General features: G+C 44.4%; 1 protein-coding gene across 2 annotated transcripts in view; it reads right to left on the bottom strand.

Annotated features, from left to right (window-relative positions):
• The window catches only part of LOC143974570 (protein regulator of cytokinesis 1-like), a 70,818-nt gene extending 43,196 nt beyond the window's left edge, over positions 1 to 27,622 (bottom strand). Inside the window, exons 1-4 of one of the 2 annotated variants that reach the window (XM_077476105.1) lie at positions 27,384 to 27,622; positions 14,380 to 14,512; positions 1,063 to 1,185; positions 737 to 970 (exon numbers count right to left, since the gene is read on the bottom strand). In XM_077476105.1, the coding sequence (XP_077332231.1) occupies positions 737 to 970; positions 1,063 to 1,185; positions 14,380 to 14,512; positions 27,384 to 27,406 (513 nt within the window). In that variant the 5' untranslated portion in view covers positions 27,407 to 27,622. The remainder of the gene's footprint in view (positions 1 to 736; positions 971 to 1,062; positions 1,186 to 14,379; positions 14,513 to 27,383) is intronic. The other variant, XM_077476104.1, reaches the window with a different exon arrangement.
• Between the last annotated feature and the right edge of the window lie 350 nt (positions 27,623 to 27,972).

The raw sequence follows: 27,972 nt of genomic DNA, 5'->3' as shown, positions 1-27,972 counted from the left end.
AAAACAAATGTATACACTCAAAGTGGCATCACAAGAAAAAAATAAAAATAAAAAATAATTGGAGATTAGGAGAGCAATAAAAAGGTACTTTTCTGAATTGCTAGTTTTAAAGCAGTTGTCCAGTCTGGGCAAAAAAGAATTAAAAAGTCAGCAGCTACAAGACTGACTTTTAATAGGACACTTACCCGCCCAGAGATCCACCACCGTCCTCACTCAGGCTACTACTTTACTAGCCTTTGTGTTCCTGGCACTGCCATCCTAACTATGGGCAGCTGGCTAGGCAGCTTTCGGCTTCACAGCCAGCTGCGCTTTGTGAATAGTCCTGCAGTCTTCTGGGTCCTGTCAAAACCAGTTACCTGCCAAATATGGCAGAACGTGGGTGGTCTAAACTGGATATGTGGCTAGACAGTAGGAGTACAGAAAAACATGATAGTTACCAATACTCCACCATGAAGCCAGTGGAGAGTCTGCCCTTTCAAGCCATTATAATCTCAGATAGCTTTAGTGTACACAGGGTAGTCATAACATCCCAACCAGATTCCTCCATTGGAGTAAATAAAAAGCAGTGACTGAGGTGGTAAGTAGGGAGACTTTAGCTGTGTTGTAAGATGGGTATGCAGACCATCCATTGTACTTTAGCACCCACCCAGTACCGAGCACCGTTTTTGTTAAACTTTTATATAGTCTTGAAGCTGTACATTCATATGTAAATACCATGAAAATTTTGCAATTTTACCTTTTCTTCAGACTGAACCCTAATGTGTTCTTTGAGCTCTTCTAGCTGTTTATGACTTGGTATGCTCCCTGATGGTATATAATATGGAGTAACACAAAGATCAGAGCATAATTCCTGGTCTTTTTTTTGTAGGAGCATCAGTTCCTCAAGACGTTCGTTCTTGTGTTTTGTAAGAAGCTCTAATCTCACTCTTAGATCTCTTTCAATCTGAAGAATAGTCATACTTTCATCCACCTAAAAAAAAATTACCAAAAATGTATGTAATAAAGAAAAAAAAAAAAAAAAAAAAAAAGTTCACAGGGAGAGTGTCAATACTGATTTCTCACCTTGTACTCCTCTAGAGATAACTCATAGCACAGAGTCTTTAATTCCTTTTGGCACAGGTGAATACTTTTTTCAATCCTATCTTTCATGTCCATTTCTTCTGTGATCATGCGATTAAATAACTCCTAAAGAAAAAAAAAAAAAGAGGAAAAAAAGAAAAAACACACATCTTAGCACTAAGGCATATAAAGGATACATTTCTCACTGTTATTAGGCTTGGGTCAAACCTACAGGTGCAAGCAAGTGCAGGCTCATTTTTGCATGTAGGACAGCCCATTCATTTCAAAGGGTTGTCCTACACGAGAAACAAAAGTGTTCCTGACTTTTCTTCAAGAATGTGCCACACCAAACTGCATAATGCTGTGGCACCATGCAATTTGGTGCCTGCAAAAAACAAGCATTTGCAAATGCCTGGGGTTGCCATTAACAATTAATGGCACTGACACACGTCTGAAACTGCAGCAAGTTTCTCTGCATGTTGGAAAAGCATGTGGTTTTAGCGTGCATTCCCAGCACGCAAAAAGTCTGAACCTAGCAGAACTAAACACATATTTTTCTAGTTAAAGCGTGAACATTAAGAAAAAAAAAAAAAAGTTATGGTAAACATTTAAAAATGTACTTGTGCCTAAAAACCTGAAAATTATAGCTTTTGACTTGAATGTCTCCGGAAAAGTAGCAGTGCATTTCCAGGCGAGTGAACATGCCTACAGTGTGATAGCTGCATATATGCAGCGTGAGATCTAAAGCACTGGTGCCTCTGCTAGTCTCAAATGTGGCAGTCATCACTGTTTACCAAGGTGGCCATCTCCACACAGACACAGTGCAGATGGTGGCATAGCAAGTCAGTAATGGTGAAAATATCAGCTGCAGTTAAACTAGTGGTGGTGTCTAGTGCTTTGCCATATGTCAACATTTTTTGGGGGCAGTTTCCAGAATTCAGTTACACTGAACTTGGTTCAAACTGCTAGTACCCGATAGAGCAATGGGCGGGACATTTCCTGCCTGTCCCTGCTTTACTACACTACAACACCAGTTGCCTTGCTCTGCCCCCTGCATCGTAATCTCTGCTCACTGCGATTGTGGATCTGTGAACCAGGCACAAGTGAAACCTTAACTGTCAGCAGTGTGCAGAGGCTTCAGAGTAGCAGGGGAGAGCTTAGTCTCCACTGCGACCAAGCAATTGTGGACATCATCTGGACAAACAGGTTATGCTAGATTTTATTGGTTATGGACTCTACACTCCTGAGGATGTTGAAATAAAAAATAAATAATAATAATAATAATAATAAAACATGTAGATTAAAAATCTCAGCAAGTTACCATATACTATCTATGTGATATACATGTATATTATGGTTGTATCCAGTAAAATGTATGGAAATTATATGTAGATACTCCAATTATGGTGATCAGATATAAGTAGGGAGGGAACCAATGAGCTGCAACACTCGGCTCCAGGAGCTGAGAGTCTACCCCTGCGCCACACCCCCCGGGAACCACCACTGCAGGAGCTACAGCATGCTCCACTAGGCCTCAACACAGGCACCTACATGCAGTGCTTGGAGGCCTTTCCGCTACTGCTTTGGACAGCCTCGGATCCGGGACCATCTGCTATCGGATCCGGGCCCTGACTCCCCTACCCCTGCTCTGCAACCAGAAGACCCCCCCCCCCCCCCCCCCCGAGGACTTGGTCACTTTCTGCGACACCATGGAGATCCCTGTCCCCCCGCCTTCAAGAATGGGACTTAGTGGCTACACGACCACCACCCCATTCAGTCTGGCAGAAGGCCCCTCCGAAACAAACGACCACGGGGCACAAGACTCCCCCCACCCCACGGATCTGCTAAACCCAAACATGGCTGACGGCCATAGGCCCCTTCCTCCTTAACAGCCATGGCTATGGCATGTACACCTAGTCTCTTGACCCACCCATCAGCCTTACTTGCACCCCTTCTAGGCCTCCTGCCCATTATCTGTTCTGTTTAATGGGTGTGAAGACTTGAGTGGTAGCTTTCCCGGTCATTAGTCCCCCCTAGAGGTTTACCCTACTATGGTTTTTTTTGTACAGCTCACTGCGATTCTCTATGTCCCCCCTGTCCGGGTCCTCTTTTTGGGCCCGAGTCGGGAGGACTTACTGAAACTTACTGGAGCCCGGGCGGCACGCAACGCATGGGGCTTCATTGTACCATTTATTTTTGACTATTTAAATCATTGTGCTTTTTTCTTTTCTTGCTTTCATCTCCCTCTTTTTCCCCACCTCCCTGGCTCACCACACGCTCCCGGGGGACACTCGGGCCTGCTCAAAGAACGGTTATCCTCCTCTCCTGGACGCCGGGGCATCTCCGCGGTTCGAACAGATAAGTATCTCTAAAGTTTGCACACAGGGACGACAATGGCCAAGATTGCGTCACTTAAAGTCCACGGCCTGAACATAAACAGAAAAAGACACCTGGCATTAAGGGAACTCAGGCACTCTGGGGCGGGCTTCGTTATGCGCCAGGAAACTCCTTCACTTTTGCTTCCAGATAATACCCTCAGGTTTACCAGGCATTTAACCTCGCAAGTGGGTGGGAGTGGCCATTCTCTTAAAGCATGGCTCCCACCTTCATATGCTCTGAGTCATATGCAGATCCACAGGGACACTACATCTTGCAAGGTCAATCGCAAATGCAGGCTGTCACCTTCTGTACCCTAAACACTCGCCAAATTAACTAACTATCTAAAGGGTACTTGCACGACTGTTCCGGATACCTAGTGAATATCCGATAGTTGGAGGGGACTTTAACTTGTCTCACTCAGTGGTGCTAGATCACCAGACGATATGCCCCATTTGACACATGATGGGCCCTATATCCTGGGCATAGACAATACATGTTTTTCTCCACGCCTCACCGCATGCACTACCGCATGGACTATTTTCGTCAACAATGCCACCATACGTGCTACCAGGAACGCCCAGATCCTACTGATCTCCTGGTCCGACCATGCCACTGTAGTTATGACCCTGGAAATAGGCACCCCTACCCACAAACCGTGCCACTGGCACTTGAATAATTTCCTCCTCCAACAAATCCCCTCCAAAATGGAACTAGAGTCCACACTACAACACTACTTCCTTGAAAATAACACCCCCGATAGCTTCCCCTCCATTCTTTGGGAGGACCACAAAGCGGTTCTCAGAGGACGCTGTATGGTGATTTCCTCGGCCTTGGAAAAAAAAGACGCGGACCTCAGGGCCCTGGAGCTCCAACTACAAACCTCGCCATCCCTACCCCCTTCTAAAAAAAAAAAATAAAAAAAAAAAGTCTGTTTGCGAACAACGCTCCGAGACATCGCAATAGGCCAAGTAAAGAAGGCACTTCTTAGAATTAAGCAAATTTACCATGACAAGGGAAACAAAGCCGATTCCCTGTTAGTGTGCAAACTGTCAGAAAGCTCCCACACAACCACTCCTCACCCACCCCAGGACATAGCTAATGCCTTTGAGGCATTACACGGCCCTATACAGCGACCCCGAGATCCCACATGACCCCCTCCCCTGACCTGAACGACCGTCTGCACCACTATCTAGAACGCAGTGGTATCCTCAGGCTTCAGACCTTCTCTCCCTCAATTCATCCATCACAGCGGAGGAACTGTCAGCCACCATTAAGACTTTGCCCACACATAAATCCCCCGGCCCAGATGGCCTTCCTTACGAATATTACAAATCATTCCCCCCCATTCTTCTGCTGCATATGTGTAAGCTGTTTCATGCCTTTGTTCAGCTAACCCCCATCCCCTCAGATATGCAAAGGTCATTCCTCACACTGATCCCCAAATCCAAAAAAGACCCCTCATTATGCGCTAGTTACAGGCCAATTGCACTCTTAAATTCTGACCTAAAAATTTTCACTAAGCTACTCTTGATGCGTCAAAACCTGATATTGCCCTCCCCGATACACAAGGATCAGATGGGCTTTGTCCCCCTCCGTCAAGCAGGAGACATGAGACGGAGAATTTACTTAATTTATGTGGCGAACAGGGATGGCATAGAAACTCTAGCTCTTGGGCTGGACGCAGAAAAGGCCTTTGACCGCTTTAGCTGGCCTTTCTTGTTCACCACGTTGAAACACGTGGGATTCTGGGGTCCATTCGTAGAAACCCAGACATTTGTGGGGTCTTAGTGCGGAGATGGTTTAAATTAGCACTCTTCGCAGACATCATACTCACCCTGACCCAACCTAGAACTTCACTCTCCAACCTACACGCTGAACTCGATCTCTACAAATCCCTCTCTGGCTATAAAATAAATGCAGCCAAGTTGGAGGCTCTCCCTATTAATATCCCAGCCTCAGAGGTACAACACCTGCAGCAATGCATCCCCACTTGAAGACGACAGCTCTGAAATATTTGGGGGTCCAGATCATCCCATCCTATGCCACGCCAATTTTCCTCCCCTGTTCTGGTCCATAAGGGACCTTCTACAGAAGTGGAAAGCTCACCATATATCCCTTCTGGGGAGGGTGGCCTCTATTAAGCTGACCAACCTCCCCAAACTCCTGTACCTCTTCCAAACACTGCCCATCCCAATCCCCTATGCAGACTTAATACGATTTGTCTGGAATTATAAGAGAGATAGAATACCTTGCTCAGTCCCAACAGTGTCCCGCCCCCGACAGTGGGTTAGCGTTTCCGGACTTAAATACTATTAAGCTGTATAGCTGCGCGCCTTGGCCTCCTGGTTTCCCCAACAAGTGGTCAGAAATCTAAAAGTTATGGCTTGCACCCACACACCCAAATAGCCTGCTCTGGAATGCAAACGTGGAGGTGGACTCGGCACGGCTTCTGGGACCCATGCTTCATCTTAGAACACTCTGGCGCAGACTATTCCAATCGCATAATTTGAGCTCAGAAAGGTCTCCCTTAGCCTCCTTTCTTTATAACCCAAGGATGTCTGCAGGTCTCACACCAGATATGTTCACCCTGGGCGACACAGGATCTACTCCACTTTAGCCACCTAGTGCCCTCTTGCACGAGCAGGATGCTCTCATTCACTGAGCTCCAAAAAAAAAAAAAAATTCTATTTACCTCGCCAGGTGTTTTATGGTTACCTACAAATAAGACACTATGCCCAGTCCTTCACCCGAATCTCCAATTCTCAGCACCAACACCATTTGAGAGTCTAGTGCTGGAGAGATAAGCACGCCAAGGTTTAAGCTCAGATATTTAGCGGCTGTTAAACTCTTACTCCTTCACCACCCAGGGTAAACACACACACATATATGCTTCGCTGCGAGAAGGCGATAGGAGAGGCGACCCCAGAGACAACTTGGCAGACGATCTGGTCTCGGGCAGCAAGCTCTTTCTGCACGCTCTATAAGGAGAACGCTTACACCAGATGTTCTCCATGCTATATCCCTCCAGTTCAGACAGATGTTGGCGCTGCCAGGGAGCCAAGGGAACCCTATATAACATCTACTGGGCATGCCCCAAGATAGTGCCCTTCTGGATAGAAACGCAGCTTTTACTGTCCCGTCTTCTGGGGGTACAGGTTCCCAGGACCCCGAAATTATTCCTACTGGGAGTTTCACCCCTACAGATTGCTAAACATTCCAAAAAACGACTTTGTCACGTTCTGACGGCTGCGAGATGCCTGGATGCTCTCCATTGGAAATGACATACCCCACCCTCCCAGGCAGATCTGTATACTAGAATAAAAAGACAGAGCTGATGGGGGGGGGGGAGTTGGGAAATAAAAACGACAGCCAGATTACAAGATAGACTGGAAATACATGACAAAATCTGTGAGGAACGGCACAGGTGAGGGGGATCTGCCCTGAGCTGATGGTCGAGCCTTAGCATCTCCCCATCACCTTTCTCTTACCTGCTGTTTTCTTTCTTTCCTCCTTTCTTTGGATTCTGATGTGATCTATAACAGACCCGATTTGATGCATAGCAAGTTCTATGTGGAGCCAACAACTCCCTATTGTTTGTTTCATTTTTTACTGTTAACAGATATACACTGGCCCTGTAATGCTGAAGTCTGTATTTGTGTCAACTTTTTGTCCACTCATCTGCTTTTATGACCAAAAAAAAAAAAAAAAATTGAAAGAAAGAAAAAAAAAAAAAAAATTGAAAGAAAGAAAAAAAAAAAAAAAAAATTGTAGAAGCCTTCCCCCCCACTCAAGCAGGGGCTTTAGTATTTTGTTTTGAGGGTCACCTCACCCAGGTCCTCTTGACCCTGGCACTGGTGAAGAAGCACATTTAAAAAAGAAAAATACTTAAACTTCTCCTTAACCAGAAAAGGGGAACTTTTCCCATTAGAAATCCTATGGATATACTATCCAGATCATCTCCAAATTCCACCCTAAAAAGGGAAACTGGCCAATCGCTTTTTGCATGGCACCTCGGCTGACCATATTCAACCATAAGTTTCTATGCACATGTACCAGTCCTAGCATGAGCTGTGAGGCCTGGAGAATAGAATCTTTCATAGCGTCAACTGTAAAACAGAACACTTCTGATATGCCGGCCAAATCCTGGGCCTGCTGATCAGGAATAACTGAGTACCTCTATAAATTGGCCCTTTAAAGGACTGAGATACTCAGAACGCTGCCAGTGCAGTTGAATGACTTTTTTTTTTTTTTTTTTATAAAGGAACTCCTAATTCATATCAGTTGGACCCTTTAGCACAGTGGTCATCAATCCTGTCCTCAGTGCCCACTAACAGGCCAGGTTTGCAAGATAACTGAAATACATCACGGATGATATCATTTGCTGCTCAGTGATTGCAGTATAATAGTCTGCATCTCCCCAAGGTAATACATAAAACCTGGCCTGTTAGTGGGCCCTGAGGACAGGGTTGATGACCACTGCTTTAGCATATGAGCATTGTCTACTGGACAAGTGAGGGTTTCGTTTAGAGAGGAAATAGCAGTGTTTAGGGTTTTAGTAAACCCAAAGCAGAAGTGGGCTCATCGACTGACTGCGTTACTGGCAGTAAAAATGTGGTGCGGACAAATGTAGTGTAAACAGCCTTTCCTGCGAGCCCGATACGCCACATCAGGTTCTTTAGCTCCTTGTTCCTCAGTATGAGGGTCCAGAGCAATGGATGGGTACCTGTTACGCTTAGTCCCATTCTGGGATGCGAGTGAAGCATCAAACATTTGATTCAAGCTTAAAAAAGGTTGAAGAAAAAAACTCCTTAGTAATATACACAGGAGCTGCAGTGTTTAAAGAGGAGGGCCAGCTTTAAAAAAAATTATTTTTATTTTTTAAAGTCAGCAGCTGCAAACACTGTAGCTGCTGACTTTTAATAAGCAGACTTACCTGTCCAGGGCGCCCGCGATGTCGGCCGCCCGAGGCTGACCCGTCCCTTGGCTCTCGGGTCCCGGCGCTGCCATTTCAACTAAGGGAAACAGGCAGTGGAGCCTTGCGGCTTCACTGCCCGTTTCCTACTGCGCATTCGTGAGTCACGCAGCGCTTTGTGAATGGGGCGCGCTGTGTTCTGGGACACAGTTCCCAGAACACAGCACCCCATTCCCCAGAAGACAGAACATCACTGCGGAGGAGGAAGAGGCAGATTAGGACGATATGCCTAGCAACAGGCATTTCTGGTAAGTTTAAAATAAAAAAAAAAATTAATTTTTTCTGATTTTTGCAAATTTTTATGTACTTTTGTTTTTCAGGGTGGCCCTCCACTTTAAGAGCAGCTGCAACAATTGCCCCTCCTGATGGCTCATTCTGACCAGCCATATTACTCTTGGGGGAGGATGCCCTACTGGGATGGATCTAGGCTTCCGTGTGACTGTAGAAGTCTTTCTAGAGCGCCCTTTATTGAGGCGTTTTCACCCCCCTTCTGACCATAGCCCAATGCATAAAGCAGAGGTACTACCAGAAGGAATGCATCCTCTGCTTGAGTAATAGTTCAGCTCTGTCACTGCTATTAATGCTCAGCTTGATGCAGTAGTAAATGTGTCAAAGGAACGCCTGTCACCAACCTCATTGCTCGTGTCCCTCCTGCAGCATGTAATAACACAAATGGTGCTTTAAAACAGACCTTCCCGCGCTGGACGTTGGGAGGATGCCAACGCTGTGCTAAGCCCTGTCCCCACGGCCCTTCCCCTCTTTTTTCCCCCTCACGCGAGCGTGGGCTCCTGATCCTATGGGATCCACCAGAAGGAAGGAGGAATGGCAACCGCCGTGTCATTTGGGCAGTTTTTTGTTTTTTTTTCCCAAACCCTTTGGCGCTCTTTCCTCAAGAAGAGGGGAACAAAAAAATGGCACAAGGGGGGCGTCTGGTGGGGAGAGGGAATCCCCAAGACTTGCCGGAGGAAAGGAAACTTGCTGCTTCCTAGACACAAACGGGAGCTCTCTGAGAAGCATGAGATGCAAGTGCTCAATACAGCCCCCAGTAGTGACACATAGGCATGATAACACTTGGAGACAAGGAGACATTCATAAGAAAAATTTAAAATTCCACTTACCTTTCTCGCCACAGGGTTTTCTGTGGTAAACCAACAGACCCAATCTTCCCCCTTCATGGTGGGTTCTGTTAAGCCTTCAGGAACTGGGGATCCTCGAGGAAACCCACAATCCTGGACCAGTAATAACTCAGCCAGTAAACTTTATGGTCTTACTAGCAAAAAGTACTGGATCCCAGGGTCCAGCTCTCTAAAAATAGAAGCGTTACAGGCAAGACCTCTTTTCTTTGGATACGAGGCCCCGGTATCGGTCAATTCAGCCAAAAAGACACTTTGAATGGATCTAGTCTGCATGGCTAGCCCCAGCAAGGATTGCTCCAGAGGTGTTCAGCACAGCATATCTTCACTCGTGACCAACACCTTAGACAATGGCAAAAAAAAAAATTTTTTAAGTTTTTCTTCATTTCAGTTATAAAATTTGGTTTTCTCCTTCACCAACAGGCACTGACTGTAGAGTTTACCGGCACTTCCTTGTTCACGAGATGATCAGCTGCGATTAGTCACAGCTGATCACGTGGTAAGAAGCCTCTGTCAGAGGCTTCTTACCACGATCGGAGATGTGGTATGTCAGATTGACACACTGCGATCGCCGCGTGCCCCCGCTGACATGTTATACTGCTGGACGTCAGTCAGGATAACTGAACCACTTCCCGGCCATCATTCTGCTATAGGCCGGGCGGGACGTCTTTGTTGACCAAATACACTCCTTCATGGAAACTATTCCACGATGTCAGTAGACTCTTTCAGCAGCATAGTTATCCTCCGCCACACTGCAAAAACAGTACAGCAATAGTTTGAGGAACACAAGTTTGGAGGTGCTGACACACACACATATACACACACACACACACAGTATCTTTTGTGGCCAACGAATTCCCCGTGCACCACAAAAGATATATACCTGTATTTATTGCCATATAACATGCACTTTCCCCCTGAAAATCTGGGGGAAACCGCACTTGCATTTTATACGCCAACTCCTGCCGTCTGAGTGGAAGGAGGGGGGTAGGCGCACCGCCGGATTACACAGAGTGGCGATCTCCTGTGTACCCAGCGATCAGTCACACAGTCCCGCCTCCTGGCCCAGGATTGGACCACTGTTCTGTCACAAGCAGGACTGTGTGACTAATCACCAGGTACACAGGAGATTCACAAAGCTGTGTAATCCCGCACAGACGAGGCTGCGGATGAGCAAGGATGTGCAGGCTGCATTAATTTACAATGGTGAGGCTGCTGATGGGTAATGTGCTGGCTGCATTAATTGGCAATGGTGAGGCTGCAGATGGGCACTGACCCTTATTTTGCTTCAAAGTTCTTTATTTGAAACCTCCCTCTTAAAATGAAGGAGAGAGGGATCACCAAATAACATGCCCAAGCTTATCTCTTTACCACACACAACCACAAAGGCAAGAGAATTCTTGTTGGGCAGTGTATTTGTGCTCGGACGAACGTCGGGCAAAAAGGTCGACCCTTACACATGTTCACTTCATCAAATCTGGCCCTCTTTAAAAAAAGTTTGGACACCCCTGATCTAGAACAAACATGTAATTGAAAATTAAGATGGCGGGGAAAAAAAAAAAAACAAGAAAAAAAAAAAAAAAAAAAAAAACACACACACCATAAGAGGCTAAATAGCTCTAAAACTTTATGAAGTGTAGGGCTGCAACTAATGATTATTTTCATAATCGATTAATCGTTTAATTACATTAATTTTAAAACAGAATGTTAAAAGCAAGTGAAAAATTCAAAACAATATTCTTCCATTCAGCGAATGTACAAAGATTTTTCTTATTAATATTCTCGTCTGCAAATTGATCTGTGTGGCTAGCATAAGGCTCAGTACACACCTATGCAGTTTACTTTTGGTCTGTTTCTGCAGTGTTTTGCACTTAGGCATTTGTCTATCTAGCCTGAATTTTCTTAGTGTTGCTACTTTCAACTCCTAACAATCTCCTACTATGCAAATTGGATGCGGGGAAACCGGCATCCAATTTGCATAAGTGTGGTCCCACAACAATCACTTTGGGTATAGCTGACACAGGCAGCTTTAAATATAAACATGTGCAGATTGCACCAGTAAGGACCAAGATGGTAACCTTACAGTTTGGAGCATTGTCTGTAGAAAGCAACTCATTGTGTACCAAGTATATAATAGCCGTTCACCTCTGGCTGACTGAGCAGAAACTGCTACCTCAGGGAATTTAGAGAGAGACTCTAAGAAGAGTACAATATTATGCTTTTTTTGTATTTTATACTGACAGATTCTACTGTGTTTTGTATATATAATGTAATAGGTATCTTTGCCAAACAGTTCCGCTATACTCACCATAGTATAAGATACCAGATATCATTGATATATGGCTTTATATACAATTCTGTATCATTCACCCATACAGATAAGGTTTATAAGACACTCCCTACATGTTACTGATGTGCATTATGAGTTATATATCACTCCTATACTCTTATTGCATGTTAAATCATGGTCAGTGACAAGTGAATACACAGCCACTGACATGCATATTGTATCAAACAAGGAGAAAAAACGCACAGCAGCGTAATGATCTATTATATATCATGCAGTAGTGTAACAATGTATGGAACAGATTTGAGAAACGTAATTATTTGAATGAGGCCATTTGATTCTTATCCAACTTGAACTACAATTGTAGCTCAGCAGGATGGATGGTTAGTGTTTACCCACACACAGCGATGTAGACAAACTCCCAGTGACATCTGAACCGGAAATAGATGTCACTTCCTGGTTGCAGTTGAACCGGAAGTAGAAAGGCCTAAGGGGAAGTCAAGGAGATCACTCTCTGCTGACAGCTGCTGAAAATGGTGGGAGAGACAGACGCACCTGTGCAGGTTAGCGACGCCCTGTTTTTAAATACACATAACTATATAAGATTGCTTAGTATATCGTGTGATCACGCTCTCTGAAGACGTGAAAACACGAAACGCGTCAGGGCGGTGATCACACGAGCAAGAGGGTGAGTGTTAGCCGACAAGGACCCGGGTCCACACACGGAGACTGTGTTGGATGAGATCTGCAGCCTACCGGTGAGACGATCGTGCGGCAGCACTTACACCACATATGTTATACGCTGGTTTTAAGTTGTTTTAAATGTAAGCATATTATGTAAGGGGGGGGGGGGGAAGTAATTTTTTCAATCCTAAATAAAAGGTATCACACTATATGAGACCCCTTGAATCTTTTGCATGTCTACTACCAATGTGAGAGCAATCAGCGGGACACACAGAACCAGACAGAGGAGTTCCACATAGTGGAGATAGGCTCTAAAGTGATTGGAATCTGGTAAGCAGCCATCTATATACATATTCATGGAGGTGGAACAGCACATGGTGAAGGTGTAGGACCATACCCATACACACCCAGATATCTGAGAAGATTGTATGAATATGAATATGAAGGACTGCACTCATTGATGAGGAATAGAGTGTGATCTCTTGGTGTATGGACATTAATTCCTGACAAAAGTCTTGCTGGTTCTTTAATACTTGGTGTTTGGACACCAATTTTGATAAAAGACTTGCTGGTTTTTTTAAAAAGTACTACATGCTTAACATAGACAAATTTTTTGTTGTATATGGAGATGTGGTATCAGCGCTGTTAGTGGTTATATTTGAATCCTCAGGTTAACCAATTCTTTTGTTTTTTATACAATATTATGCTTGCTTTGCCTACGTTCTAAATCAGCTATCATAGAAGGGACTTGTCAAAAAAATTCTGACATAGGTGCTGAAACTTCCTTCCTGGGAAACACGGAGGAGGGAGCCAGAGGATGTGGCAGAGGACAAATGCCCACCTGAGCCACCCTGGAGCCTAAAGGGCTTTCTACGCCCATGATCTGGACATGCTGTAAAGTATAGGGAAGGTCACCTGACGGTCAGATCATGTCACTAAATGTCAGCAGGGAGCCCACAGAAAATGTCCTCACATTCAGTGGTATTCCCAGTAAGGACAACAAGACAGCAACAAGGATGTGTGTGCAACACAGAAAAGTGCAATTGGGCAGTATGGCTTGGGGGTTCAGGGAGAGTCCGTCATGCACCATATTTTAAATGGGTCACACTGCCTCAGTCAAAATGAAGGCTTGGTGCTAATGCCAAAGCACCCCAGACCTCTGGGCCCTTTGTTGGCCTGTGACGTTAAGACATTTTTGGCTAGAAATCAAAATGTACAGACAAAGACACACCCATGAGCTTTCTTAAGGGCAAGATACCAAATCGAGTCTGGAGAATGCCAGGAAGGATCCAAGGTAATGCCACATCGGACAGTCTTCACCCACTTGGTGGGCATACCTCCTAAGGGGTCTTCAAGCACAGGTCTTATCCAGGTGATGGACCACAGCTCTAGACCTATAGCACACCCTGTGGCCAACTCAACACATCGGACTCCGAGGCTAGGTGAGCACCTAATGCAGGGTTTAGTACCCAGAGGGCCACATTCCAGGCCAGCCCTGCTTCTTCCTGCCAGGATTCCGGGTATGGCCCAGGGAGAACTCAAATATCTAATCAAGAAGTTGAAAAAACGAGCCCAAGCGGACCTGCAGCAACTGATGAACCTTCTTTGGGAAAAAAAATAACTTCATAAAATGTAAAAGAGAAAAGAAATGGTTAGCTTCATTCCCAAAAAATACATTACAAAAAAACCAAGGCATGCTGGCAGTGGGAGGTGTTTTACTGGGCTGTGGTCCTTACAGCTTTTGTTTTGCCATTGTTCAATCTCCTGAAAGTAGCGGTATAACCCAATGTACCCGATTAGTCATCCTGTGGATGTAATGTTTGATTAAAAAAAAAAAAAGTTATACATACTATACATCTCATTACCTCAATGTGTTTTCTCACTTCCTCAATTCTCCGCAGTCTCATTTCCTCTTTGATACCCAGCCCATCCCAGATATCCATAAGCCTTGCAAGTGCATGGTTTGCACTGGTGATAACAGACGAAGCCAAGACCTCGCTAAAACAGAGGGAGAAATGGTTGTTTTTTTAAGAAATAGATCCAATCAGAGAACCATTAAATTGGCATCAGAACATGTATAAAATTGTTGTGGCACAGAAACAGCAAAAAAATTAAAATAAATAAACCTTTACTTGCTATAAAACAAGTTCAGACTGACTAAACTAAAGCTAGCCATACACCTATAGATTATCTGCAGATTTTCTATGGTTAGATGGAAAAAGTGGGAGATGAATCTATCCACACAGTTTAGCGAACATGGAGAAATCTGTTGCACTTTTTCCATCCAACCATAGAAAATCTGCAGATAATCTATAGGTGTATGGCCAGCTTAAGATTTGATATCTTTCTAATTGAAGACTGATGTAATGCTAAACAGACCGATTTCTAATTGAATAGATTCCATCATACATGCTAAACCATGCAAATGGAGGAATCTCCCTGGTGGCCATTATATTCAGGCAGCTGCAGCACCTATGGCTGCCTGAATACCTAAACAGTGACTGCATCTAAATGGATAGTCACTGTTCAGCCAATAATTTCTGATCTAGCTCATTCACTTTTTCATTTAAAGTTTGTCAAGCCAGCTGGTGCCAACCGGACCATACATGTCTCAAATTTAAGCCGATTTGACAAGAATTGGCTGAAATTCGAACCATGTATGGCCAGTCTAAGTCTCAGATGCAGTGCTACAGTTTCAGCCTTTGCTTATACTACAATGTGCTTCAAGTCATGGGGGAAATCACACTCAAGGACTTCAAATCTTTGGTTTAGCAAAATAACCACACATGAGCAGATGTATGAAAATGAAACAATTTTTTTTTTTGTTTTGCTTTGTTTTTTTTAAACCGGGACTAGCTAGAGTCCCTATTTCATGTTAAAAACTGGACTTAACATTTCTTTGGATCAAATTGTGCATGGCCGCTTTCTCCTAGGATTTTTTGGGCATAGCCAATCAGTTTACTCTGGCTCTCCAATCTATTAAAACTTCTGCCTTTTAATTAACACAATTCTGGACAGTTTGCTAGAACAATTAGTCTGGAAAATTAGACCGATTAGGGGGAACCATTTGCCTGCTTGTGATACACTCCTACAGATTCCAGATAAGCATATTTTGAATTGTGGAGCTGCTGCACTGTTCTTTGTAACCCACTGGTGTTCCCATTCTCAGAAGAACCCTGGTGGATACCTCACAGCTCAAAGTCACAAGTACAGGAATATACCTGCATACAGCTCTGTACAGTCCTTCATGTCTATAAGGCAGTTGCATTCAGAACCTGTGGCTCCCAGGTTTGTAAATATGCCCAAACTTTGCATTCTACAGCCCTAGGTGTCCTATTAAAGCTGAACTCCAAAATATTTTAAAGAGTAACTAAATGCAACACTTTTTCTTTTTTGGATAGAGTGAGAAGGGATTAGAACTCAACTCATGTCAGTTTTTATTGCCGTGTCCCCCTTTAGAAAAATTCACCCTATTTGTCCTGTTTACTATTATCAAACGTGAAAGAAATAGAAAATCCTAAATTTGGGGCTGATGCCAGAGCAGTAATAGAGGAAAAATCTTCCAATGGGGACACTGGTTCTGGAGACACACTAGGATTCCCTCATTTTGAAGGGATTTTCTCTTACTTTCTGTTTTGACTATGGAACATGAAGTGAAGTGAAGGAAAAAAATTTACCCTATGGGGCACTTATGGCAAGAAAACCTGACACCCCATTACCCTCCCTTACTCTATCCCAAAAAAAAAAAAAAATGAAAAAAAAAAAAAACAGAGGGGCGATAAACATGAGGCAAGTGGGACCCGTTTGGCATCACGCTAGAAGGGCCAGGCGCCATCTTGCTGAGCTGACAGATCTACACTGTGTATATGCATGCTGTGATCAGACACTTGTATGCATCTCTGTGCGTCTTACTCTTTTTCATTATTTAAAAAAAGTCACTGACAATACTACTCTATTGGATCTTCTTTGCATATCTCTCTTTGAGCCTTTTTCATGCAAGAGCTGCAGAATATGGGTGGTGTGACCTTGGTGCAGCTGACCTGTTGTCTATGTGATTAAAGCGCGTTTAACCACCTTGATAATTTTAAGGGGTTTATCAGGTCAGATGAGGAGACACCCAACTAGGCATGTGGGAGACACTCTTTGGTGGCAGTCCAAGGTGGAAAATGTCCCTTTACTTGTTGCACATGAACTGTGGTGGTGTTTTTTCTGCAAACTTACAATCTAATTGGATGATATATGGGATTGTTTTTTTTTCTTCTTACAACCTAGTTAGATGATATATGGGATTGTTTTCACAATTTATGACGATTGCATAAATGTATGGGCTTTGTTTATTTGCACATATTATACAGGATTTATAGAGTGCCAACAATTGGTGCAGCACTTTACAACACAGGGGCGGACAGTACAGTTACAATACAAATCAATACAGGAGGTATCAAAGGGCCCTGCTCGTTAGAGCTTACAATCTAAAAGGGAGATTCAAACGACACAAAAAGGTAACAACTGTGAGAGGAGCTGATGGAGAAAATAGACACAGTTGTTAGGTGTGGGTAGGCTTCTCTGAAGAGGAGGTTTTCCAGGGATTGTCTAAAAGCTAATAAGGAATAGGAGATAATAGACAAATAGATTTCCATAGGATTGGAGAGGCTCTAGAAAAGTCCCAAAAGGCGAGCATAGGAGAAGATGACGAGGGAGCTAGAGAGCAGGTCTTGAGAGGAACAAAAAGAACAATTAGGTTTAGAGAGTAGGCTAGTGATATCGCTGGGGGCTAAGTTGTGGATGGCTTTGTAAGTAATTGTTAGTATTTTGAATTTAATACGTTGGGTGTGCGGAAGCCAGTGGAGGGATTGACAGAGGTGTAGCATATATTTCATATTAAAAAGGAGCACTTCACTGTTAGGTATACACTTTAAAAAGACACAAACCAATATAGCCCAGTATACATTAACCACTTAAGGACTGTGCCTCTTTTTGAGATTTGTTGTTTACAAGTTAAAACCTTTTTTTTTTTTTGCTAGAAAATTACTTGGAACCCCCAAACATTATACTTTAACACCCTAGAGAATAAAATGGTGGTCGTTGCAATACTTTCTATCATACCATATTTCCGCAGGAGTCTAAGCAAGGCGACACGACTTCCAGGACGACATTGAGAGGCAACTTGAACACGACTTGGGGCGACTTACAACATGACTGTAAGTCGCCCCAGGCCAGGCGACTTTTGCCGTGGCCAATCAGAGAATGAGCTCTGAAGGGGAACTCCACGCTAAATTTCTGAAAAAAAATTTGGCATGGGTTCCCCCTCCGAGAGCATACCAGGCCCTTTGGTCTGGTATGGATTCTAAGGGGAACCCCCTACACTGAAAAAACGGCATGGGGTCCCCCCAGATCCATACCAGACCCTTATCCGAGCACGCTACTCGGCCGGCCAGGAAAGGGGTGGGGACGAGCGACTGCCCCCCCCCTCTCCTGAGCCGTACCAGGCCGCGTGCCCTCAACATTGGGGGTGCCTTGGGGAAGGGGGGCCGTGCGCTCCCCCACCCCAAAGCACCTTGTCCCCATGTTGATGAGGACAAGGGCCTCTTCCCGACAACCCTGGCCATTGGTTGTCGGGGTCTGCGGGCGGGGGGGGGGGGCTTATCGGAATCCGGGAGCCCCCTTTAATAAGGGGGCCCCTGGATACCGGCCCCCCACCCTATGTGAATGAGTATCGGGTACAATGTACCCCTACCCATTCACCTGTGAAAAAAAATGTTAACAGGGTTAAAATAGTTTATTGTACAGCTCCGGGGGTCTTCCGTCTTCGGGGGTCTTCTCGCCGGACTCCTCCGCTATCTTCTGCTAGCTCTTTTACTAGCGGAGGAGCCCGGCTTTCTTCGTCACCACCCTCTTCTTCCAACTTCGGGGGTCTTGTCCCCCTCTTCGGTTGTTCTTGCCAGACCACCGCTTCTTCCAGCTCTTTTACTAGCGGTGGCCCGGTCTTCTGTCGCCGTCGCCTTCCGTTCTTCTTCTGGAGATGTTGACTCGACGCTCTCTCCGGCTGCAATGCCAGGGACGCGGTGCGCGGCGACTTATATAGGGACAAGGGGCGGGGTCACCAGTTGATGTCACATGGTGACCCTGCCCCCTTACGATGTCACAGTCCCAGCATCCTCCGGGACCATACCAGATCCTTATCCTTTTTTCGGCGTAGGGGGTTCCCCTTAGAATCCATACCAGACCTAAGGGCCTGGTATGCTCTCGGAGGGGGAACCCACGCCAATTTTTTTTCCATAAATTTGACGTGGAGTTCCCTCTTGAGAGCTGTTAGTTCTGTCAGAGTCACCTCCGTATAGACGGAGATACGACTTGGAGGCGACCTCCATTGAAATCAATGGGTACCAATAGTCCTACTGGCTATAACCCCTCACACTACATCCAGCAGCTCAGTTTGTCAAAAGCAGTACAAACATAAATAGGAGGGGCGGGTGCTGTGTCCGTCAATGAACTTCAGTGAAAAGGATTTTACGGCGAGTACAAAAATCCCATTTTCTCTATCGTTCATTGACAGAAACAGCAGCTCTTCTTGACCTCAGAGACGTCCCCAAGTAGTGTCAAAGAAAGGAGGGGTGGGAACAGTAAAGAACAATAACCACCCATAACAACCAGAGCTCAACGGAGGCGTTGCAGCCTTGAACAGCCGCCTGCAAAACCTTGCGACGGAAGCAAGCATCCGAAGATGCACTCACATCAACCTTGTAAAATTTTGTGAAAGTGTAAACGGAAGTCCAGGTCACAGCCTTACACACCTGGAAAACAGATGCTTGATGTCAGAAAGCCCAAGAGGCACCAATTGCCCTGGTAGAATGTGCCGTGATAGGAAAGGGGGGCGCCCGTCCCCTTATGGCATAAGCCTGAACTACAATCTGTGATCCACCGACAGATGATGGCCGATTAGACTGCCAGTCCCTTCTTCAGGCCAGACACCGATACAAACAGCGAGTTCAACCTCCTAAAAGGAGCCGTAGCAGACAGATACACCCGCAGAGCCCAGACCACGTACAAGGAATGTAAAGCCATCTCTTTGTTGTGTGACAGCCGAGGACACAAGTACAGAAGCACAATGTGACACAGACAGCAGTAGCCCGGTCATATGTGTACTCAGGAGCATATAGCTCACCAGCTGCCCCTGGATTAGATGGGGCATATCGTGGCTGACCCAGCGCGTAGCTATGGCCTGCTCACAGCTGTTGATTGTAGATCACAGGAATCAAACATGCAGAAAGAAAATCCCCAGGACCGATGGTCCCACCAGGAGCCAGGTCCTTCTCTTACACTAGGCAGAACAAAACTGAGCTGCTGGATGCAGTGTGAGGGGTTATAGCCAGTAGGACCACCCCCTGGGCGGTACTGTGCAAGTGTTGCTGTTTTTAACACTTTCTGCCTAGTCCTCTCCTAAAGGGGCGATATAACCCTAAGGTCAAGAGGAGCTACTGTGTCCGTCAATGAATAGAGAAATACACTCTTTTTTGAATTAAAAAAATAAGACAACAGTAACGTTAGCCTAATTTTTTTTTTTTATACTGTGAAAGAATGTTACGCAGAGTAAATTGATACCCAACATGTCACGCTTCAAAATTGTGCCCGCTTGTGGAATGGCGGCAAACTTTTATCCTTAAAAATCTCCATAGGCGACGTTTAAAACAAATTCTACAGGTTGCATGTTTTAAGTTACAGAGGAGGTCTGGGGCTAGAATTATTGCTCTCTTTCTACCGATCGCGGCGATACCTCACGTGTGGTTTGAACACTGGTTTTATATGCGAGCGCTACTCATGTATGCGTTCACTTCTGCACGTGAGCTTGACGGGGTGCGTTTAAAAATAAAAAAATTCTTAAAGAATAAATAAAAAATAAACACATCACTCATTTATTTTTACTTATAAAAATAAAATTATACCTCCAAGCGTGTACTGCAAAAAATATTTAAAGGATAATTCAAGTAGCGCTCAATGTAACAAATGTGCAAAGTGAAAAATGCTCAATCTTTCATTTCGTTTTAGTTGTACATTATTTCGATATTATCGTTACACACACACACACACACACATTATATATATATATATATAGAACATATATTATATATATTTTATTTTTTTCTGTTACATTGTTTAGGGACAGGTCACTCATCGGCTCATTGTTTTTATTTGATATATTTTTAAAGTATTTTATATGTTCACAATGCTCTTTAAGAAGGATACATCATGACAATATTTTTGGTAGGAATGTGTAGAAGAAACTCTGTACTATACGACATTGTTAGTGTTGGATGCGGATGTAGCAATCCGTTTCTCCCGCTGAGGAATATTCTGCCATGTAAAAGGTCAGTGTATTGCGGCTATGCGGACACATGTGACTCGGGTGGGGAGGAATACAAGAAGGAGGTTGGTTGTCCGTGTGGCCAATCCCAGGAAGAAGTCAGAGTGACGAAACATGTTGGGGCGTGGCCACACGGACTCTAACTCTATTGACAGAAAGACGCTGACGCTCGTGTCCCATTCGGTTTCATCGGGAGCAGTGGCTGGGAAATGGCGAGAGCTTAGGGTGCACACTTTAAGTTCCGCTGTAACCGCAGTGCATCGCCCGATTTTTTGGTGAAAGATTGCCTTGATTATTTCAATTGAGGCTGTCACTTTTTATTTAACATGTGAGTGGATATATTGAAGTGAGGCGTTTGAATACATTTTAAACGGTATCACGCTATGTGGAGAATTTTATTTTTTACTTTTCACATATGGATAAGTCTTGCCTGGAGCGATCGAGGGATAGACCCAAGTGGGGTTTATACTGCTTTTTCTTGCCAAACACAAAAGTGGGAGGCAACATAAGTCGGTGAGCGCGTTTCCTTTGGGTGAGGTTTCACAAGCACATTGGTGTGGTGGAAGTTTGAAGGAGATGGTGAAGATTGATTCCTTCAACATTCTGTTTAATGGACTTGTAGTTCTCTATATCACTGTATCACGGGGCGATAGATTGAGCATTTTTCACTTTGCACATTTGTTACATTGTTATGAGCGCTACTAGTCAAAAATGAAAAACGCCTGTAAACGAAACGCGGCTAGACGCGAGTTGCCACGTTTGGCGTCGGAAACTTCGGCGTCTGAACTCTTTTTTTTGCCTTCAAAAGGTAGCCCTAAAAACTACATTAAACAAATCTGTGTACATGTACACATAAGATAACATTGGATGAGTTCAGGGACAGTTAAAAAAAAAAAAAAGCATCCAACTGCCTCTGAACTTCCGTTTACCAGCAGCAGTGTATGAGGCCTTATGCCCTGTACACACGGTCGGACTTTGACAGAAAATGTGCGATCGGATAGTGTTGTTGGAAAATCCGATCGTCTGTAAGCTCCATCTGACTTTTTCCATCAGAATTTCCAACAAAGTTTGAAAGCTGGATCTAAAATTTTCCGACAACAAAACTCGATCATGTGTAGTCCAACAGACAAAGTTCCACGCATGCTCAGAATAAATTACGAAATGAAAGCTATTGGCTACTGCCCTCTTTATAGTCCAGTTGTACATGGTTTATGTCACCTCGTTCTGAACGATCGGATTTTCCGACAACTTTGTGCAACCGTGTGTATGCAAGACAATTTGCGCCAAGTCAGTCGAAAAAATAAAAATAAAAAATCAGACGGATTGTGTCGTCAGAGTGTCCGATCATGTGTACAGGGCATTAGAGTCCACAAAATATAGTATATATCTGAAAGTAGATTAAATGTACTGACAGCCTATGTAATTTCTTGAGGCCCAATCGCTGATTTTATTTTATTTTTATTTTTTTGGTAAAAAAAATAACCCAAAAGTAGCATAATACATTTTGGCCCATAAATTTATGAAGAAAGATTAGCAAAATTTAATAAAAAAGAAAAAAAAAATTATTTTTTTTCAAAATTTTAGATTTTTCGTTTATATAATAAGAAACCCATTGGTGATCAAATTCAAACCAAAAGAAACCTCAATTTAGGTGAAAAAATTAAAAGAGGAGCTCCACCCAAAAGTGTAACTGCCGCTCGTTGTACTCCTCCTCCTCCCCCCTCCCCTTGTTCCTACTTCTAGGAGCCTCAGCCGTGGGTATTGACGTCACCGCTCGGGCTCCCTTCCCGGTCGTCAGGCCAGTAGGAGACAGGCTGGAGCCTCGTACGCACAGTAGAGTTCCCGGCCTGAAGCCGTAAGGCTAAACTGCCAGGTCCCTTACTCGCAATGGAGGTGGCATGAACCCGACAGCTGGTGGAAACATCGGCTGTGGTGCCAACATCGCTGGACTCCAGGACAGGTATGTGTCCGATTATTAAAGAGTCAGCAAGTGCAGTATGTGCAGCTGCTGATTTTTCATTTTTGCAGCGGTGGGCAGACGTCCGCTTTAAATAAATTTAACTTGTGTAGTGCTGCACGACCGCTTACCCAAATAAAATTTATGCTTTTTTCCCCCCACAAATAGAGCTCTCTTTTGGTGGTATTTGATAACCTCTGGTTTTCATATTTTGTGCTATAAAAAAAGGCTGACATTTTTGAAAAACAAAACAATATTTTCTGCTATAAAACACACCCAAATAAATAAATAATAAAAAAAAATAATCTAATTTCTTTGTCCATTTAGGTCAATATGTATTCTGCTACATTTTTTTTTTTTTTTTTAGCAAAAACAAGTAAAAAAAAAAAAAAAAAAATCACAAAAAGCGTTTGATTGGTTTGCACAAAAGTCATTGCATCTACAAAATAGGGAATAGATTTATGGCATTTTAATTTTTTACTAGTAATGGCAGTGATCAGCCATTTTTAGTGGGACTGCGGCAGACAAAAATCGGACACCTGACATTTGACACTTTTTTTTTGGAAACCAGTGATATTATTACAGTGATCAGTGCTAAAAATATGCACTGATATTGTACTAATGGCACTGGCAGGGAAGGGAACAACATTAACCACTTCCCACCCGACCAATGCATATATACGGCCGGGTGGGAGCCGTCTACTCCTGATAGGACGTTCAGGAACGTCATTCAGGAGTAGCGGGATCGCGCGCGCGCGTGCCCGCGCAGCGGCGCGATCCCGATGTGCTCGTGTCACCCGGACACGGCACATCTCAGATCGGCAGGAGGGCTCTGTGATTGGCCCTCCTGATCACATGACGGCCGTGTCCAATCACGGCCGTCATGTGATGTAAACAAACAGCCGGTTGCTAGGCAATCGGCTCTCCTCTCCTCACACGGAAGTCACCGCTGAGGAGAGGAGAGCAGAACGCTGCAGCCGGCTGATGATCAGTGAGTATGGGCTGCTTTTTACAGCTTTTTACTCACTGATCATCAGTGTAGTGTAAACACACAACACACCACACAGTACAAACACAGTCCCCACATATGTCCCCAAATCACACATGTCCCCAAAACATACATGTCCCCAAATAATAAAAACACATGTCCCTAATAAAAACACATGTCCCCCACATATGTCCCACTAAAATCACATGTCCCAATGATTATCTGCACACATATGTACGTGATCACCTGCACACATATGTACATGATCATTTGCGTACATATGTCCCTGATCACACAAACCAATTATTATACACTTAACGGAATTTTTTTTACCAAAAACATGTAGCAGAATACATTTTGGCTTAAATTTATGACAAAATTTGATTTTATTGGATTTCTTTTCAAATAGAAAAAAGAAAATATTGTTTTTTTTCCAAATTTCCGCTTTTTTTGCGCTTATATCGCAAAAAAAAAAAAAAACGGAGTCGTGAATAAATAACTCCAAAATAAAGCTCTATTTGTGCGAACAAAATGATAACAATTTCATTTGGGTACAGTGTAGCATGACCGCGCAATTGTCACTGAAAGCGCTAGAGCGCTGAAAGCTGAAAATTGGGCTGGGAAGGAAGGGGGTGAAAGTGCCCTGTATTGTAGTGGTTAAGGGCGATCAAAGGGTTAAAATGATTGTAAACCCTGTACTACCACCTTTATCTACAGGTAAGCCTATAATAAGGCTTACCTGTAGGTACAGCGAGCATCTCCTAAACTTGCACCATTTAGAAGATATTCACATATGCCGACATCGGCATATGTGCACTGAATTAACGGGCTCACTCGTGCCATCTCTTCAGTAGCTGTGCCGTGACATTGCAGTTCCAGCCAATCATAGCACTGGAGCCTGCAAATAGCTCTGAGAGACATGTCACTGGTCACAGTGGTGTACAGGGACCGCTGCAACAGCTTCAATTTAAGGTGAGCATTTCATAATGAGCTAGTATGCAATGCATACTAGCTCATTATGCTTTTGTCTCGCGTTTTTTTTGAGCGTTTTCAACCCACTTTAACCATGTTCCATCAGTGTGTTTCTAACTGTGTGGGGGGGATTGCTGCCTGAGGCAACACACAGATCCGTTTTCCTGCATAGCAGAAAGAAAGGGTCTCCGTGTGATCGCCTGTCAGAACGGTGATCTGCCTTGTTTACGTCTGCAGATCCCCGTTCTGTCACTGTGAGGAACCTCTGCGGGTGGCCCACGGACATCAACTACGCCGGACAATAAGCGTGGGCGCACGCCCACAGCTTGCTGTGTATGGGCCTGCGTACAGCTACAGCAATTCACACAGCCGAAACAACCTGCTGCAGTATAGCTGTGGCGGCTGGTCAGCAAGCAGTTAAAAGTGTATTTTTTTTCCCCAAAGAATTGTGTTTAAAAGGCCACTGCGCAAACACAGTGTGACATAAAATATTGTAATGATCAACATTTTATTCTCTATACACACACACTATATATATATATATATATATATATATATATATATATATACATACATACATACACACACACATACGAAGTCTGATGAAGAGCATGGTATGCTTGTAACTGTACAGTAGCATGTACCGTATTTATCGGGGTATAACACGCACCCCAAGTTTAGGAGGGCATTTTAAGGAAAAAAGTTTTAGGAGGAAAGTTTAAGGAAAAAAAAAAAAAAATACTTACATTTAAATGCCTGTCAATGCAGCCTTATCAGTGTGCATCTGCAGAATGATCAGTGTCATTTGCAGCTTGGCCAGCGCCGTTTGCAGCCTTGCCCATGTTTCAATTTCCTGCCGCCGAGACAGACCGAGCGAGCGCCTCAGAAAAATACCGAGCCGATTGCTCGGCTCCGCTCGTAGTCCCACCTCCCTACTGTTTCTCTAGCGAGCGCTGCCGAAAAAGACCGAGCCGTCTGTACTGTGTATTCGGCTGGGCTCCGCTCGCAGTCCCGCCCAGTATGGGCGGGACTGCAAGCCAAGCCGAGTACACAGTACAGTCGGCTCGGTCTTTTTCGGCAGCGCTCGCTAGAGAAACAGCAGGGAGGCGGGACTACGAGCGGAGCCGAGCAATCGGCTCGGTATTTTTCGGCGGCGCTTGGTATTTTTGACTCTCAGACAGTGGGGATCGGCGTATAACATGCACCCACGACTTTCCCCCCGATTTTAAGGGGGGAAAAGTGCGTGTTATACACCGATAAATACGGTAACTAATTAATGCCTTGAAGAGCATTTGATATAAATAAATTTTTGCATTGGAGAACCTGTTATATATATATATATATATATATATACACACACACACACACACACACACACACATTATTAGATTGTAAGCTCTTCTGAGCAGGGGCCTCTTAATCCATTTTTATTGTATTAAAATTGTCTCCTTTTTATATTGTAAAGCGATGCATAAACTGCTGGCGCTATATAAATCCTGTATACAGGCAGTCCCCAAGTTACAAACAAGTTAGGGACTGCCTGTTTGTTCTGAAGTCAGATTTGTTCGTAATTCGGGCACGCATGCGCAGAACGGCTTTTCCAATGTTTTCCGCTGTGCCCGCTGGCGCCACCTGACGTTTGTAAGTAGGAGTCGTTCGCAAGTCAGATTATCGTAACTCAGGGACTCCCTGTATTATTATTATTATGTGACAATAGCAAATATAGGTTAACTCGTAATGAGCATAGGAGGTCAATTCACCAAGCGATAAACACTACATGAATTTTTGAGTTAATAGCTCACGGGGGTTATTTACTAAAGGAAAATCCACTTTGCACTGAAAGTGCACTTGGAAGTGCAGTCGCTGTAGCTCCGAGGGGGACATGCAAGGAAAATAAAAAAACAGCATTTTAGCTTGCACATGATTAGATAATAAAATCAGAAGATCTGCCCCTTAGATTTAGAGTGACTGCACTTCCAAGAGCACTTGCAGTGCAAAGTGGATTTGCCTTTCGTAAATAAGCCCCATGTTGTATTTATCTGAAAAGATTGTGCTGTTGTACGATCCTCAGTCTACGATAAGATAAGTGCAGCCTCGGGCTGCCGTGTGAACAGGGCGCACAGAAAACTGTGCCGTGCATGGTAGCCAATCGGCTTCTAACATCAGCCTGTTCAACTAAGCTTTGACAATAAAACCTAGAAGCCGATTGGTTCCTATGCAGACCTGCACCAGGTTTTGCACTCTCCAGTTTTAGCAAATCAACCCCACAGTGTAAATACAGCCTGAATGATCCCAGATGGTTTGCTTGAGTTGCACAAAATGCAGTGTACGACTCTCTGCTCTGGAGACCCCCAGTGGCCCCTAGTATGAAATACAGGGTAATAAAAAAGCAGGGTAATAAACAAAGCAGGGTATGCTATAGGACTTGCACACGTGTAGCGCACACACAGGCTGACCCAGACAAGCAGCCGGGGCACGGCTGACATTCCTAGCATACTGCGTCTGCTTATTATTGTTATGGCGTATGGGTAGGTAGGGCGTGCGGCGCCTGTGTGGGGGCATTGTCTATGGGCACTCTCTGCAGCCTCACCTCTTCCTGGCGTGACGTGACATGTCGCCGTTTCCTTATAACGAGCCCCCTAAGCCTCACCGCTCCAGCGCCCTCTGACAACCCGGGATGATGACGACCACCTCACCCTACACCACAACTCGCTGTAGTTTTCAAACTTCGCTCCGCTGCCGCTCTGAGGCTTCTGATTGGACGTTCAGAGGAAAGGGTGGGACGCAAGGTCCTCTCACGTGACGTGCTGTGTGGCTGTGTCCGTTGCGGGCTCTTACAGAACGTGTCATGTCTGTGTAGGAAGTAGGAGACGGTGCGGCTGCGCAGTGCTCTCCTTCAATGAGGAAACAGTAGCAATAATACCCTTTTTCACATTCACATTGGTGCCTGTATTAGCTTGAGGCATGTAATAGACTGCCGATGGAATGTGCCACCAGTTACCTTATATAAAAAAATAAAGGGTGCTCCCACCTTGTGCATTACCTCACATTCCATTTAGGCTTCATGCACACTTAATGAGGACATGAGGAAAACAGCTTCAAAAATGTGCCTAAGTTGCATTTTTGCAAACATGTTTAGGCTTGTCACGCGTTTCTGTGTTTATTCAATCCAGTAGCCA

This window comes from Lithobates pipiens, unplaced genomic scaffold (genome assembly GCF_037356315.1).
Source record: "Lithobates pipiens isolate NorthernLeopardFrog02 unplaced genomic scaffold, aLitPip1_a1.2 Scaffold_13, whole genome shotgun sequence".
Taxonomy (NCBI): domain Eukaryota; kingdom Metazoa; phylum Chordata; class Amphibia; order Anura; family Ranidae; genus Lithobates; species Lithobates pipiens.
This window is presented reverse-complemented; position numbering and strand designations above follow the sequence as displayed.